Source organism: Gymnoscopelus microlampas, assembly GCF_963454915.1.
Source record: "Gymnoscopelus microlampas genome assembly, chromosome: 14".
NCBI classification, from domain to species: Eukaryota; Metazoa; Chordata; class Actinopteri; order Myctophiformes; family Myctophidae; genus Gymnoscopelus; species Gymnoscopelus microlampas.
Genome location: NC_139951.1, coordinates 4122788 through 4139464, shown reverse-complemented (window position 1 = coordinate 4139464; position 16677 = coordinate 4122788). Strand labels below are relative to the sequence as shown.

At 39.4% G+C, this 16677-nt stretch overlaps 1 protein-coding gene across 1 annotated transcript; it reads left to right on the top strand.

Moving 5' to 3' along the window:
- The first annotated feature begins 10063 nt into the window (after positions 1-10063).
- On the top strand, positions 10064-16351 carry LOC311060574 (uncharacterized protein). The gene is made up of 9 exons (XM_084078809.1): positions 10064-10167; positions 11855-11925; positions 12608-12717; positions 13039-13130; positions 13571-13733; positions 14035-14188; positions 14285-14426; positions 14942-15081; positions 15925-16351. Exons 6-9 carry the CDS (start codon positions 14186-14188, stop codon positions 16159-16161), a joined length of 522 nt encoding a protein of 173 aa, XP_083934935.1. The 5' UTR covers positions 10064-10167; positions 11855-11925; positions 12608-12717; positions 13039-13130; positions 13571-13733; positions 14035-14185; the 3' UTR covers positions 16162-16351.
- Positions 16352-16677: the final 326 nt, after the last annotated feature.

Genomic DNA, 16677 nt, shown 5'->3' with positions numbered 1-16677 from the left:
GTGTGTGTGTGGAGGAGGGCTGCCGCAGTCAACATGGATGTGAATAGGCCAGAGGTCTTCTTTTCGCAGATAAGTGAGGCTGGGACCGAGGTTACTTCAACAGGGGGTCCACGACCCCTAGGGGGTCCACGAAATTGTTGTTTTATTTAAAGAAATATATATATATATATTTTTTCTTCTCAAAAATGTCAATATGTCTTTAAACATAACATGACATATTTTAATAGCTTAGTATTGAATGCAAAATAACATGGTATGTTTATACATAGTTTGTAGAGAAAGAAAAGGTCTTTTGCACACCTACTGGGACAACCTGTGGGTAGGAGCAGGCTCCAGGCAACCATTTGTTCATGATGTTTATACATATAAAACACAATTGTATACATAAATATACGATATATGTGGTGGCCTACCCCCTACCCGCCGAGGTAGGGGGTCCCTGCTCCATCACCCCATCAGTTTGGGGGTCCCTGGCCTGAAAAGGTTGAAGACCCCTGGAATAGGCTCTATGCACAGCAGCCATAGTGTGAAGAAATTCCCAGGTGCTGCCAATGATACTAATGAAGGCTCTGTTCCATTCTCATATTATTGTGCATGTTGGCTCACTGGAAACACTTTGCTGCACCAGTGGGTCTAAAATTGGGGTTTCAAATGGCCCCCTTACGGATGTGTAACTCTGAGAGTGTACAAATGGAACCAAATGGACCCGTAAGGCCATTTGGTTCCATTTGTACACTCTCAGAGTTATGGGGGGTCGTGGAAATTTAAAAGTCTTGAGAATTACTGTGCTACATTAAATTGAACAGAGCCTTCATTAGTATCATTGGTAACACCTGTGAAGGAAGTGACAATATGGCTGCTGTGCATAGAGCCTATGAAACGAGGGGGGGGGGGGGGTTAATTGTAAGAGTTTATTATTCAAGTGTTAATCAACCCTTTTCATTTTAAGGACCCCCCCATACACACACAGTTTGATATGCAAATATGGGGAGCGGGGGTATGCATTAGGCCAGTGGTTCTTTTAAACTTTTTCAAGTCAAGGACCCCCCACCAAATTGATATGTATTTTAGTCGCCGACCCCCATCTGAAAAATTAAAAATTATTCAAAATGTTCCAAACATTTTCGATATTTGTATTTATTTTTTCTTCAAAAAAAAAAAAGCACGGCTCTGTGAACTTGTAGATCTGCCATTTTTTTTTAAATAGCCAACATATCAATGGAAAAGTGGTTAAAAATGATTGTGAACCACTTTTGCTGGAGCCCCCACCCCCAAGGACCCCTGGGGAGGACCAAAATTATTATCGTTATTATTATTATTATTATTTATTATTATTACTCACTATTTTGTATCCATTTAAGATACACTCGGCTAGAGCTCATGTACTCTGATGTCAGAACTATACTTTGAAAAACGTTTAAAACTATATGCCGAGTTAAGTCAAATAAAAGACAACGAAATGCTGAGCTAATTTACAGTTATTATATTATGTTGTTAAATGTAAGTGTGCCTGCCAGTTATGTCACTGGTAAAAAATATACCTTATGCTCCTCAGGTTGGAGAAAACTTTTCCCACGCATGCGTAGTGGAGAGGGTTTCTATTTAAAGAGACAGTGCCGGTATTCACATTTCATAGCATTGCATGCTGTGGAAAAAAGTACTGCTTTGTGAAAACTGTTAAAGGGTAAGACCACTTTGGTAGAGGTTTGGGTTGTGTAGTTTCCTTGCCATGATGTAACTCCAAAGGTGGGCAATAAATAAAAAATAATTGCTCCATTGATTAGAAATTGATAATTCAAAATATGCTCCTCATTGACTTACATTGTACGGTGAAACAGCTCTCAAAGTCACTCTTTTAGCACATAAATGAACCCAAACATAGCTGATTCAGACAATATAGAGCATCACCAAACCCAGTACTGTTTGTTTTTTTAATAAAAATGTCAACTTCCTGTTGATTTTACTATTTGAAGATCTGGATCCGGATCCGCCGATCCAGTCCGGGTTTTCTACTTATTAAAAATGGCAAAATCAACAGGAAGTTGACATTTTTTATAAAAAGAAAAACAGTACTGGGTTTGGTGATGTTCTATATTGTCTGAATCATCTTTATTTGCGTTCGTTTTTGTGCTAAAAGAGTGACTTTGAGAGCAGTTTTACTGTACAATGTAAGTCAATGAGGAGCATATTTTGAATTATCAATTTCTAATCAATGGAGCAATTATTTTGTATTTCTTGCCCACCTTTGGAGTTACATCATGGCAAGGTAACTACACAACCCAAACCTCTACCAAAGTGGTCTTGCCCTTTAAATGCCCTATTGAGAACTGTAATGAGGACGAATCTATTGAACACCTGCTTGTAGACTGTCAGAGGTCACAATACGTTTGGGGGAAAATGTCACAAATTTGGTTTAATGTAAATGTCACATAATCAGTGGTGGAAAAAGTTCATATGTTTTACTTAAGTTAAAGTATCAATACTGCAATGTAGAAATACTCTGCTACAAGTAAAATGCCTTTGTTCAAAATGTCACTTGAGTAAAAGTACAAAAGTATTGGCATCAAAATATACTTAAAGTACCAAAAGTAATAAAATGTTTGAAAATTGCAGATCTACAAGCTCACAATGTGTTGCGATCCGAAGCATTGTGAGCTTGTAGATCTGCTATTTTCAAATAGCCTACGTATAAAATAGGGCTAAAGTGGTTAATGTATGTTTTATAATATAATCATTTATATCTCGCTAAGTAACTCGTAACTAAAGTTTCCAAATAATTGTATATATAAAAATATAAAAGTACAATATTTGCTTCTGAGATGTAGTGGAGTAGAAGTAAAAGTATTGAACATTGGAAATATTCCAGTAAAGTAAAAGTACCTCAAAATTGTACTTAAATGCAGTACTTGAGTAAATGTACTAGTTACTTTACACCACTGCATGAAATGCTGCAATGTATGGGGTTCCATTGGTCTGTTGTGTGCACTGTGGTCAACCAACTATGGAACAACACTCAGGAGTCCATCTCTGGAGAGGTGGTCTTCAAACAAATTAAAACTGAACTATAAAGACACAATGTGAAGAAATCCCCAGGTGTCGCCAATGATACTAATGAAGGCTCTGTTCCATTCTCATATTGTGGATGTTGGCTCACTGCACTGGAAACACTTTGCTGCACCAGTGGGTCTAAAATTGGGGGTCCAAATGGCCCCTTACGGATGTGTAACTCTAAGGGTGTACAAATGGAACCAGATGGACCCGCAAGGGTCCATTTGGTTCCATTTGTACACTCTCAGAGTTATGGGGGTCGTGGAAATCTGAGGACTACTGTGCTACATTAAATTGAACAGAGCCTTCATTAGTAGGCCTATGCCAAATTGACACTAAAGAAATGTATTAAAAAAAACTATATTTGTGTATTGAAATGCTTATTAACATGTCATGTAAGTGACAATTTATTGTAAACCCTGAATAATTAAAAGAATATGTATATTTAAAAAGTATACTCACATGTCTTACTTAAGTAAAAGATACTACAATGTAGAAATGTACTTGAGTAAAAGTACAAAAGTATTGGTATCAAAATGTACTTAAGTACCAAAAGTAGAAAGTAAGTACTCATTATGCAGAATGTCCCATTTCAAAATGTACACAAATCTTTGGAAAATAGCAGATCTACAAGCTCACAACGCGTTGCATCACATTTCATTGACATGAAATGCATTTTATTGCGGATTTCAGAATCCGGATTTCAGGGGGGGGGGGGGGGGGGGTATCCAAATAGGGTTCGTCAACGTCGGAAAGGCGACATGTCGGAAAGGAGAAATGCACCCATAGAAAAGAACACTGGTTTAAGCCAATTTCCAGATTATTTTCATTTGGCATCATTCTATTTGAACAGGATCATCATAATACTGATTTTTGAAAAAACATTTCCATGATCAGATTGATATATTATACCCGTTCTGAGACATTTTTTTTAAAGATTCTGTCTGATCAAGTCTGGCAAACAGACAGATGTTTAGACTATAGTAGTTTAATAGATGTGTATAGTGCCACCTGTTGGTCAAATACAGTACTGTATAATAAGTGTTCCTCATTTACAAGGAAGGAAAAAGTACAAAAAAATCTTTACTTAAGTAAAAGTATCAATTCTGCTATATAGAAATACTCAGTTACAAGTAAAAGTCTGGAATTCAAAATTGACTTGAGTAAAAGTACAAAAGTAGCCTATTGGCATCAAAATTACCAAAAGTAAAAGTACTCATTATGCAGAATGTCCTATTTCACATGTGTTCAAAATGTATTGAAAATAGCAGATACAAGCTCACAACGCATCACAAAGCGACGTGTTGTGAGCTTGTAGATCTGCTATTTTCAAATAGCCTAAGTATATAGAAAAATTCCATGTTTTTTTTTTTACTTAAGTCCAGTACTTCAGTAAATGCACTTAGTTATTTTCCACCACTGTCTCTATCTAAGGTCTCAACGGACAAAGGTGGACTGGGACGCATAACTGTAAGAGTGGGCACTGTACACTCTCAGAGTTACACACCTGTAAGCGCCCATTTGGAAGCCCATGAGGGTCCCTGGACCCCAACTGTAGACCCACTGGTGTAGCAGAGTGTTTCCAGTGGGCCAACATGCACAATATCAGCACCCTGACCCTGTTTGACCAGAATGGAACAGAGCCTTCATTAGTATCATTGGTAACACCTGTGAATGTCTTCATAATAGGGCTGCTGTGAATAGAGCCTATCGGGCATAAATAAGAAGTTGAAGGGTTGAACCATGCATGTTCAAATCATGTAGGCTATAGGCTACTTTCCAAATGATTTAGTCATTTTACATTTGGAAAATGTTGTCAATTTAACATTCAGGTGCCCAGTGCCCACTCTTCCTGTATCCTTTCTATGAAGTGGGCGCAGGGGGAGGCGAGGGCATAATTGTCAGGTGGGCACTTTAACAAAGCATGGCCCTGTGCAAATCTGTATATTTACCGTGATATACCGACAGTTCTGAATTACATGAGCAGGCTTTTATTGTTTTGAGTACAGCTGCTTTAAGGCTCTATGACATAGATCTTCAAAAGGGGGCCCTGTTGAAGATCAGTTGGGGGTCCTCAGAGTTACTACAGGGCGTCGCCAAATATTTGTGTGATAGGAACCTCTTTTTTTGCCCTCCTACTATACAGCCGCTTGAACCCTAGCATCCCTATTCTAGGGGGAACATTAACAGAAAATAGCAGATCTACAAGCTCACAGTGCGACGCATAGGCTATTTTCGGCGAAGAGGTTTGGCGTAAAGGGGAAAAGAGCAGCTCAACTATATAAGTATTGAGGTTTAAAGACATGGTTAAATGTCTGAAAATACACATTAACATCTAAAGTAGGCTATTAAAGGTAGGGTAAGTGATATTTTTTGGATATTTCTTTTTTGTATTTGTTAAAAGGTTAAAGTAGGGCATACTATTTTCTGACAGTAATCATTGCTACAGAGCGTTTGTTCGGTCACAGGGGTCTCTCCAGCTCTTTATTAAACAGAATATACATTCATTTTCATGTAGGTGACACAATTTAAGCCAATCAGGAGAGAGCACTGAAAAATTATTTTCTGTTTAATAAAGAGCTGGAGAGTTTTACTGAACAAACATTCTATAGCAATGAGTACTATCAGAATATAGAGCTATTTAACACTTATTTTAACCAAAGTAAATCACTTACCCTACTTTAATAGAAAAAAATAATAATACTATTAAACATTAACAATAATGTGTAAACAAACAAACAAACCAAAACACTTTAATTTACACAATACTGATGATAGTGCTGTCAAAACAAAACTATGAAAACTATAAAATATTTTTCATAAGATTCATATAATCTGTAATATAGTATGCAGTGGGGGTCCCTGCTTCATCTCTCTCTCTCTCCGCTAAGCGGTCCTTGGCCTGAAAAAATGTTGAAGACCCCTGCTCTATGAACACACGTCTTATGGTTGTGGCATACAGTAGCTACGGTATATAGCTATGCTTTGATGAGAACTATTTGGCCTGGCCACCACTGTATACAGTAGCTATAGCTACCATATGCTCTTATGAGAACTACTTGAACACCACCCTGAGTGTTTAATGTAGGCCTACTTCTCCCATGAGCTCATGTAAATATGTTTCTATCTTTGTAATATAACCCATTAAGACCGGGAACGCATCTGTGTCATTTTCAGATTTATTTGGCAATTTAAAAAAAAAATGTCGATATCTCTGCTGTCCGGCAGAAACCAGCTAACTCCAAAATGTTCATTTTTCAGGAAATAAAAAAAACAAAAATGGAGTTAGGAGGTTTTGTTCATCATTGAAAAGAACAGGTGAATGGACCCCCTTTTGACCTCCAGGTTGGAGGTCAAAAGGGGGTGGAGCCTGGAGTCAGCAAAACCAGCTAACTCCACCCCCCTTTGCTGGAAGTAGCTGGTTTAGCAAAAATTTTGCGAGTTTGCTCGGATCCAATGGAGTTACCTGCTTTTGTCAGAAGCACTTTTTAATACTTTTCATTGGTTCAATGTTCAGTGTGTTTTTACCAACACACAGACGTAAAGGGTGTTCAATAGCACTGATTTATGGAAAAAAACTGCAAAAGCGGAAAAATGGAGTTAGCTGGTTCCTGCCGGACAGCAACGAATACAAGTTCATTGTGCTATGAGCTTGTAGATCTGCAATCTTTTAAAAAATCTTGAAGATTTGTGCACATCTTAAAGCCAACATTTGTAACTCAAATCTTTGTTTCTGGGGGTCCCTGGAACAAAACATTTTGAGATGGGGGTCCGCGGCCAAATACATATCACGAAAAGGCAGATCTACAAGCTTATAGCGCGGCACTCGGTACCACGCTATGAGCTTGTAGATCTGCTATTTTTGAATAGCCAAAGAAATCTTAAAATTACACAGATGCGTTCCCGGTCGTAATGGGATAAAGTAACTCTGACTCCATTCGCCTCGACATCCTGACTGATTGAGTGGTCTGTTAGTGCTTCTCAAACGTTTCCGTGTCAAGGACCCCCATTAGGCCGTGGATATTTCTGTCAAGCCCTGTCAAAAAAAAAAAAAGCTTTTCGATAATAGCAGATAAACTAGATCTGTTTCAGTGTCTGAGACATGCAAAATGTCAAAGATAGGAAATGGAAAGATCAGATTAAAGGAGTACACAGAGAAAAATGCTGGGTTATTTATCTACCTAGATGCTGGGTTATCAAATGGTTGACCCATTATGGGTTATGGCTGACCTATCATGGGTTATGGCTGACCAATCATGGGTTAACCATTATAAACCATAACCCATATGGGTAATTTTGTACAACCCATTGGGTGAGTCAACGTGGCTGACCCATGATGGGTTAACTATAACACATAATGGGTAATTTTGTACAACCCATTGGGTGAGTCAACCCATTTACTCAGTACATGGGTTATGGCTGACCCATCATGGGTTAACCATAACCCATAATGGGTAATTTTGTACAACCCATTGGCTGAGTCAACCCAAGTACTCACTATGGGTTGTTTTAAGACCATTGTGGGTTATTTGTGCACTGCAAAACCAGATGATGCTGGCTTGTTATCATAACTTTTCCTTTTTAATACAACAAAGGTTTGTGCGAAAAGTCGTTTTAACTTGAAATAATTAATTGATAACGTCTCAACTACATGGAAGTTGGCATAATTAAAATCGTACAGTATGTTCAGTCAAATTCTTCAGTGAGCCCACTCAAGTTGAGTCTTTTTTATTCCACTTCTGCTCACACAACACAGTCTCATTCCCAAGAAGTCTCATGTTGACATTTTGTGCAGAACTAGTACAATACGCACGGAATGTGTCTATATATCTTTTTTTTATTTTATTTGTATATTTGAGTGAATGAGTTGTGATGTATAACTTCCCTTCAATTCAGTCTAGTGTTGTGGTGGTCTAGCGGTATTGTTCCAGGACTGTAATTCTATCATCCAATGGGCTAGCTGGTTCGAATCTGGGATAATGCAAACATTTCAATATAATTGTATGTTTTGCCTTCTTGATTGTGTGTGTACCCTGAAGACTTCAGTTGGTTAAATGATCACTTATCTTGTGTATACTTAATTACAGATGCTCATAATATTATGGAGATAATAATTTTATATAATATTATAATAATTAATAATGCACAAAAACAAATTTCACCCACTTTTTTACTCTGCTACGACAAGCTCACAAGTGAACTTTGCTTACTTTGTTTTATTGGCTTAAGTCGGCTACTTTGCGGATGGAGTACCGTTTTTATTCAGTGTTCAATGTGTTCATAATATGTAGCCATACTGGTGACTGGTGGTAGATTAATACTCTTGTCTCTTGACAAGACTCAAGGTTGTACTTTATTGTTACATCTTGTGTACAGGTACATAAGAGTAAAACTTATTTTGGTTTGGCTTCCTTCAGACAATGTAGCAGCATAATAACAACAGCACCATCCCGGACTTGAACCGGTGACCCCATGGAGACTCACTTGGTGCAGAAGGCCTCAAATCGAAGCCTGCTCTATATTTTCATTTGCTTTTTTAAGATCACGCGCGGACCGTGCATGCCACCGGTTCGGGCCTGGTACCAACCGATTCGTATCGGTGGGTAGACTGACATATGTCAGAATTGTAAAGTTTTGTCAAATCGTCTTTAAGATAATCATAAATATGTATCTACAGGGAAAAGTAAGGGTCGAAAACCAAATCAAAAAACAGATTATTGATCAGCGCGTCGCCCTGAACGCGTCAATATAACTCTCCTCACACACAGACTTACCGTTCTCCAACCCTAATTCTTAATTGATTAGGGTTACAGGTTCGCTATCTCGTTTAATAACTCGGAAACGATAAGGAGTTGGATTCCGATTTTGAGATATGTTGTTCAGTTTTTTGAGACGAACAAGGGGATATCTTGTTTGTCCCGGTACAACACTCCTAAGTTGGCTTCCTCCACTTTCGGAAGGTACATAGGGGTATACAACCTAACACCATCCTGAAGGAAGATCTGAAATTTTGAAAAGTGTCGTACCAGGACATATAAGATATCCACTTGTTCGTCTCGAAAAACTGAACAACATATCTCGAAATTAGACCCCAAGTCCTTATCGTTGTCGAGTTATTGAGAGGGAAAGATTGTCAGCTTTGCAGTCTTTTTGCTGACCTTTGACCTTTTTCAGTGTCCTAAAAAATCAGGCCCGGTGCCATTAAATCCGGCTTACTCTCAATATGGATTGAGTGAAGTTTCAGATTTTTCAAAAATATCTGGAGCGATTAGTTCCAGAAAATGTGCTCGACGCCGCACGTTTAATTGAAATTTGACTGGAAGGGGTTCTGCACAAAATGTCAACATGTGACTTCTTGGGAATGAGACTGTGTTCACTCTAAAAATCACACCTGTGTGAACTGAGCAGTGCTTTAATTAAGTACTGTACTGTACTGTACTGTACTGTACTGTACTGTACTGTACTGTACTGTACTGTACTGTACTGTTACTGTAATGAACTGTATGTTACTGTACTGTAATGCATGCTACTCTACTTTACTGTACTGTACTGTACTGTACTGTAATGTATGATACAATACTGTACTGTAAGCTGGGCCCAGTTGTCCAAGTGCCCACGTTACCCTGGAGACATGATTCTCCACTTTGACCAATTTACATGAATTTTCGGCATATTCGTAAAATCAGCTTAAACAAATGTTGTTTTAGTATGTATGTGTTGATTTATATTAAATTTAAAACTACATATCTTATGTGCATTAAAATAATACTGTGGTATCACCACTTTTAGTAGGCTAAAACATCCTGAGAGTGAAGTGGGTATATAATATAATATAATTAATGGATCAAGGAATGTTCCTTTACTATTATAATTATTTATAAATTAAATGGCACACAACTATTTTCATTCAGAATCCTAAAAGTGTGGAATGCGCCCTCCACATCCGGTCAAATTCCTCCACACCCCGCCTCCCTCCAGTCCTCGTTCACTTCCTCCTTCCTCGCGCGCAGCGTCTCTACATACACAGGCTGGGAGCACGACCCATGCAGAGAGAGAGAGCCACAACGTTGGTGCGTCGCAATTTCCAAACAACGGCACGAAAGCAGAACTCCGTTCAAGGTAAAATAGTGTTTTATTTTAACTTTTTGCACTATATTATTGTCTCAACGTTTCTAGCATGCCTTTATGTCGTGTTAAACATGCAGAGCATGTGCTGCTGGCCTATGCTAGCCCATGCAGCTAAGCTAAGCTACTTTGGCTTTGAATTGTGTGGACTCAAATGTTTGGCGCGAGTACAATTGGCTCTTTTATACATTCTGAACTCTGGTCTGATCTCTAATTTCTATTATAAACACATCACGTTGCCGTTCAAGCATGCACAGTCTGCTGAGAGTGACAGGCCATGGCTACACAGCTAACTAGCTATGGCCACACAACAAAAGCATAGCCTAGTTGCTTTATATATTTATTGACGTGTAGACCAGGGGTCTTCAACAGGGGGTCCTCAGAGTTACTACAGGGGGTCCGCCAAATCTTTGTGATAAGATTTTTTTTTTTTTTACATTAACCACTTGAACCCTAGCATCACTTTTCTGAGGAGAACTTTAGCCAAAAATAGCAGATCTACAAGCTCACAATGCCTCTTGAGCTTGTAGATCTGCTATTTTTTGGCAAAGAGGTATAGGTGTAGAGGGAAAAAAGAGCAGGCCAAGTAAAAAAATAAATAATCTGAAACAATTTTATATAGAGGGGGTCCCTGCTTCATCTCTTTCTCAGCTAGGGGGTCCTTGGCCTGAAAACGTTGAAGACCCCTGGTGTATAGACTATATAATGCGTGCTGAACACATTGTCCTCTCAATGTGCCTACAAAATCTGGCTACTGAAATGTGGTATTGTAGTTTGTTGGGTGTTTGTGGCTTGTCTATGTGACTTCTGTACAAAAGCCTGTAGATCTGCTATTTTCACAATTTGTGCCTCTTTTATATTTTGATAATTTCGACAATGTTTTTTTGTATATAGTTGATTACTTTTGATGCTAAGTACTTAAATTATTACTTCAATGTCATCTGGGGACCCCTTCAAAATCACGAGGGGACCCCCCCCCCCCACAGTACACGAAAAATAATTGCCTGTACAGAATAGAAAGAATCAGATGTGTTTTTTTCTTTATTTGAAACTAGTGTTGATTTTGACAGCAGCATTTTGTTTAGTTTTAGGCATATTTTAGTCATCTTACTGTATTCTAACCCTGTCACTGCCTTGACTGTATAACCATTCTAACCCTTTCACTCTGTACTCTAGCACCATTCAAATCTACCCCATTATATTATTTCATTTGAGACATTATTGTATTAGGGTGGTGTTAACATTATTGTGGGAATTGTGGTTGAAGCATGGAACATAACATTTACTAAAGCTGTAAAAACAGTTTATCATTGCTGGTATTGCACTAAAATGCTCATTTGAATAGGCAATTGCTTGGGCAGCTAAATACTGTGAGAGGCACATGTTGTGAAATGCATCTGTCTCAGCTAAGGGGTCCCTGCTTCATCTCTCTCAGCTAAGGGATCCCTGCTTCATCTGTCTCTCAGCTAAGGGGTCCCTGCTTCATCTGTCTCTCAGCTAAGGGGTCCCTGCTTCATCTTTCTCTAGATTTCCATGTGTACACTCTGAGAGTTATAGAGCTGTAAGGGTCCATTTGGTTCATATTCATAGCACATAGTATTCTGCTGCTAGTTTGCTTTGCTTTTATGTTGATATCTGAACAGGTATAACACCAATTGTATTTCCTTTGTGTTTGTTTCAGATTGATGGACAACTTTGTCTTTGAAAAACTGACAGAGTGGCAGTTACCAGATCTGGTAGACATATTTAGAGGTACAATATGTTTCCCATCCACATACATTGCTGTCACACATTAATGGAGTTGACAACTGCTTTTTGTAATGTACCTCGACATTTGTATTGAGCATATACATTAACTGTGCTATAGTATTTGATTAACTGACAACAATTGACCAGCAGATGAACCCAGGTTGATTACGGTTAATATCATCTGTGTCAGTCAGAAATAGGATGCTGGTTGTCATTCAAACTGTTTGCTCAGCACCAAACATGGCTGCTGAGTTAATGGTCATGGTTTTTGTACTCCTCTAACACAGGGGTTCTCAACCTTTTCAGGCCCCCCCCAATTTTTTTTATAATATTTGAATTGTGGACCCCCCATTTGTTTGACTTCTTTACACGGATACATATTGTGAAAATAGACAATCTACAGGCTCATAATGCCTCGCAACAGTTTCACAATATGTGGGGGGTCCCGACCCACAGGTTGAGAACCACTGCTCTAACCAGTCATGTTGAGGACCAAAACCAGGTGATGAAATTTGTCTGATTAGCTTTGCTGAGGGTTATCATTTGCAGTAGAAGTAATTAATTCATTTAAATCATCTGTGTTGGTCCTCATCATCGCAGGTACTGTAGATGACTACACATGTACTCAATTTTTTTTTCTGTTCCTCTGTTGGAAAAATAATGTGTCTTTTTCTCTTTTTTTCAGATGAGGGGATTGATCAGGAAAGTTTCTTTCTGTTAGATGATTCCACCATCAAACAGCTGATCCCGAGAGCAGGCCCTAGGCTGAAGTTCTTAAAACAATTTAGAGAACTTGTAAGTAAATAGTTTATTTCGGGAAGATGGCATACACTTGCTTCAAATCCCAAGTTTTAACTTTACCTGAGAGCTAAAATATGACTTATAGTAGGGATATATTTGCTAGTTGTAAACCATGCTCAGATCAGCTACCATGGAGTAACATTTTAAGAGGCACCAGTGCAACAATCACTGGACGACTGACTGAAGTTAAGTTTGTTAGCCACACACCGGGTGATTTTTTTTTTTTGTCTTTTAAAAGTGGTTTATTAGTTACATGAAATCAACGCACTGGAACTACTTGATATGATGAATGGTTGTGCTATTTGTGTTTTACAGTCCTACGACGGAGACCAAAAAGGCCATGGCAGCAAGCATAATTCAGGCATTTCCCTGCTTGAAAGACTCATCAAGCACCAAGCAGTGGCAGCGTGAGTTTTTTCCCCTTTTTTTCGTGTTTAACCTTTTTTTTTGCTTTTCAATGTATTATTCATTTTGGTGACACCCCTAGTAAGCCCAATATATGCTCTGCTGTGATGTGTCGCTGATACTGAAAACTACAAGTCTACAAGCTCACAACATGTGGTCAGCCTGTAGGTCTGCAGTTCTCAGTAACGGACCGTTGAGAAGCATACATTGAGCTTAAAATGCTAAACCATTTAACAGACACAATACAGCTCACTCCTTTCAGAAAAACTACTGTGATGTGTGATTTTCACTGCTGTCATGCCCTTGGAAGCAGGGACAATAATTGGCCTTCTCTTGGGACAGACAAATGTGCAGAAAAACCCTGTTCTAATTCAAGGACATGCTGTCAAAAAATCGAAATGTGCCAAATCTCTATTCATTAAACATTTTGATTTCTTGGTAGGACATATGGTACACCCCAGTGCGGAAGGGGCATCCAGCCACTGGGTACCTGGAGGAAAGGCTGCGAAACGTCAGAAAGAAGCTGAAGTCAGCGCTGAGGGTGAATGGCCGAGCACCACAGCCAGCACCCGAGGATGGTCCTGTTAGAACAGCGGTCATACCAGGTCATTACTAAATGGAAAAATAGAAGGAAGTTCCAACAATGTGGCACATTTGCTTGCTTAAGTTTTCCCAAAACATAACATGCGCACGTTTAGAGAACACTGTTGCAGACAGAAAATCTGAGTAGAGCCTGATCTTAGTGAATGTGAGGAATTTTGGAACTACAGTAGCTTGTATGACCAGACACCACACAATAGCATTTATAGTTGTTTTAGAACTATTTTAACACTATTGCTGATAGGATGACTGATTACGCAAAACATCCATCTTTTAGTGACCGACAACATTTTGTTCTTTTTACAGAATGTAGTATATCAGACGAGCGGGCAGTACAGCTGAAGGAGTGGTTGAGAAGTAATTTGCGGTGTACAGGGCTAAGTGGATAAAGGACAACACCAGAGATCTGACTACCAGTCAGATTCTGGAACACTATCCTCACCTGACAACTAACGGCATGGTAAGAGGGAATATTGTACATGTGATGATTCATTGTTTATAATGTTTTGGTAGTGTGCCACATTTAATTTGACTTCAAATGTTTTCCATTTTATAGATCGCTCAGGACTTCCTTCTCTTACATGCGGACGCTGCGCCCAAACTCTACGAGACCTGGCTCCCAGTGTATGCAGAGAAGATCCTGCAGGTGGCACGACTGGAGCGGAAGTTACAGTTGCCGGTCGAAGGATTAACATTAGGTAAAATATTATTGAAATGGTTCTTTGTCAGTGGACAGTCCCTCTTGTGTCAAGAGTCCACAACTACGTTGACAGCCTCTTTGTGTGGGTGTGGCATGCACACAGCACACACTTTCAGGTACCCCAGGGTTTTCCTCTTCTCAGGTAGTGTCACCTTCAAATACCAGTGGGCACACCCCTTCCTCCTATAGCCTCGTCTAGACCAGGGTTTCTCAAAGTGGATTCCTGGGACTCTCTGGGTTACTTTAGTGGGGTCTACATTGACCCGTAAGTCTGTAACTGTGACAGTGTTACAAATGGAAACAAATGGACCCCAACTGGTCAATTATTTTCCATTTGTAAACTGTCATGGTTAGGCCAGCTTCTGGCCCAATGGTGGGAATAACTAAACTACAAACTAACCAGCTGCAGAGCCGCTGCACATAGCAGCATAGGTTACATTCTTGTTGGCTATTGAATGACACAATAAAGGATATGCCGTTCCACCTCGTATTGATACCTATGTCTTCCTACAGATGACATTGGGGATCTCGCCCTGCAGCAGCTGCCAGCTTTGCTCCCCCCAACGGCTTACAAAGTTGGACGTGGCCGTGGCAGTAAAACGGTGCGCCACACCATTGCAGAGTGCAAGAAGGCCTTCATCGATCATCAGCCTGTAAGTCCACCAGCACATCTAAAGGGAAACTTTCCATTTTATTTTAACATTAACATATACCTGTTGTGTAATTAATGAGTTTGTGTAAGTATTGAGTGTGTAATCTACAAAGCATATACAGCACACAGCGGGAGGACAAGAACACAGTAGGGCATTCACAACTACGACGCTTCACTAGTCGACGAGTAATCCTAAAAAGTTGACAAATAGTTGACTAGTCATCTAGATATGACCTCACCCCACCCGAAACAATAACATTGATTAATTCTTGTCAAAATGTCTCTGAAATAGGCTAACTACTACTCTTTGCTAGTTTAACATATTGCTTTACAAATACAGGTATAACAGGACAAGCTTATTCCTTCTGTTAATATACCTCCCGGTTTATCTAATAAGGCAGGGGTTTTCAACTGATTATGAGCCAGGGACCACCACCACCCTCCTCACTAAGAATAAACCTAGGGACCACCGTTGTGCTGCGAGGGGGATATAAGTTAACACTATATGCATTCTATGTCTATACAGTACATCTCTCACTGTTTCTCAACCAATGGACCACCAGTAGATAAGATTTAGCCTATCAGAGACAAAACTAAAGAACATTTTGTTATCGTTGGATACCATTTTGTCCACAATACTATGCTGTGTTGATGTTTGTACCATAGGAGTGACAAGACGCAAAATGAATATGTTTAACAATAAGTTAACTCTTATAATGTAACATGAAAACACATGGGCCCTTGACACCTTTTATTATTATTTTTTCTTTTAATTATACACTTATTTTTCTGTACTTTGTAGACATTTTGTCCTTACTCACTCTCACTTTTCTGTGTTTTTCAGCCTGGCACCAACATGGTGGAGTATCTCCAAGCAGCCAAGCTCAGCCAAACTGAACCCTACGTCCTGACACTTGGCAACACCCCTCAACAACCATCTCAGGTCTTCGCGATCATAGATGGACAGGCTTTGAAACAGGACAAACTTCTTCAGGCCGTCGCCGTCTGCTTCAAGGCCTACTACATTTTTGACATTGAGTACCCCAAAAGGTCCTACTCCTACAGAGTATTATCTATGTAATTCCACTACAAGAGTCCAACAAAATGGTTGAGTTTCTGCACACAAGAATTAAGGCTTGCCAGTAGAGCTCACACACACACCCCCCAACACATTACCCACCCAATCAACCCACGTACCCGTTAGTCATTGACGGCAGCCTTTTTAGCCAGGTGGCCATTGAGCTCAAATCTTTGCTTCTGGGGGGGGGGTCCCTGGAACAACATATTTTGAGATGGGGGGGGTCCGCGGCCAAATACGGTACATATAATTATGGGGGTCCTTGACTTGAAAAAGTGTGAGAACCACTGATATAGAAATCTTATCTCCATTCTGTTCTGTTGGCAGGACTGCCAAAAAGTAAAGTTGAGTAATTCTTTTGAAAATGAGTCGGTGCTGTTTGGATGTGAATGTGTTCTGAATGCAGTCGTTCCATTGCCAGCTATGGTATTTAAAAGGATGAACTTGAGTGTTTGTCTAAAAGCAGAAATGTTTGCACAAATTTCAGGATTTTTCAAAAATAGCAGATGTATATACTGT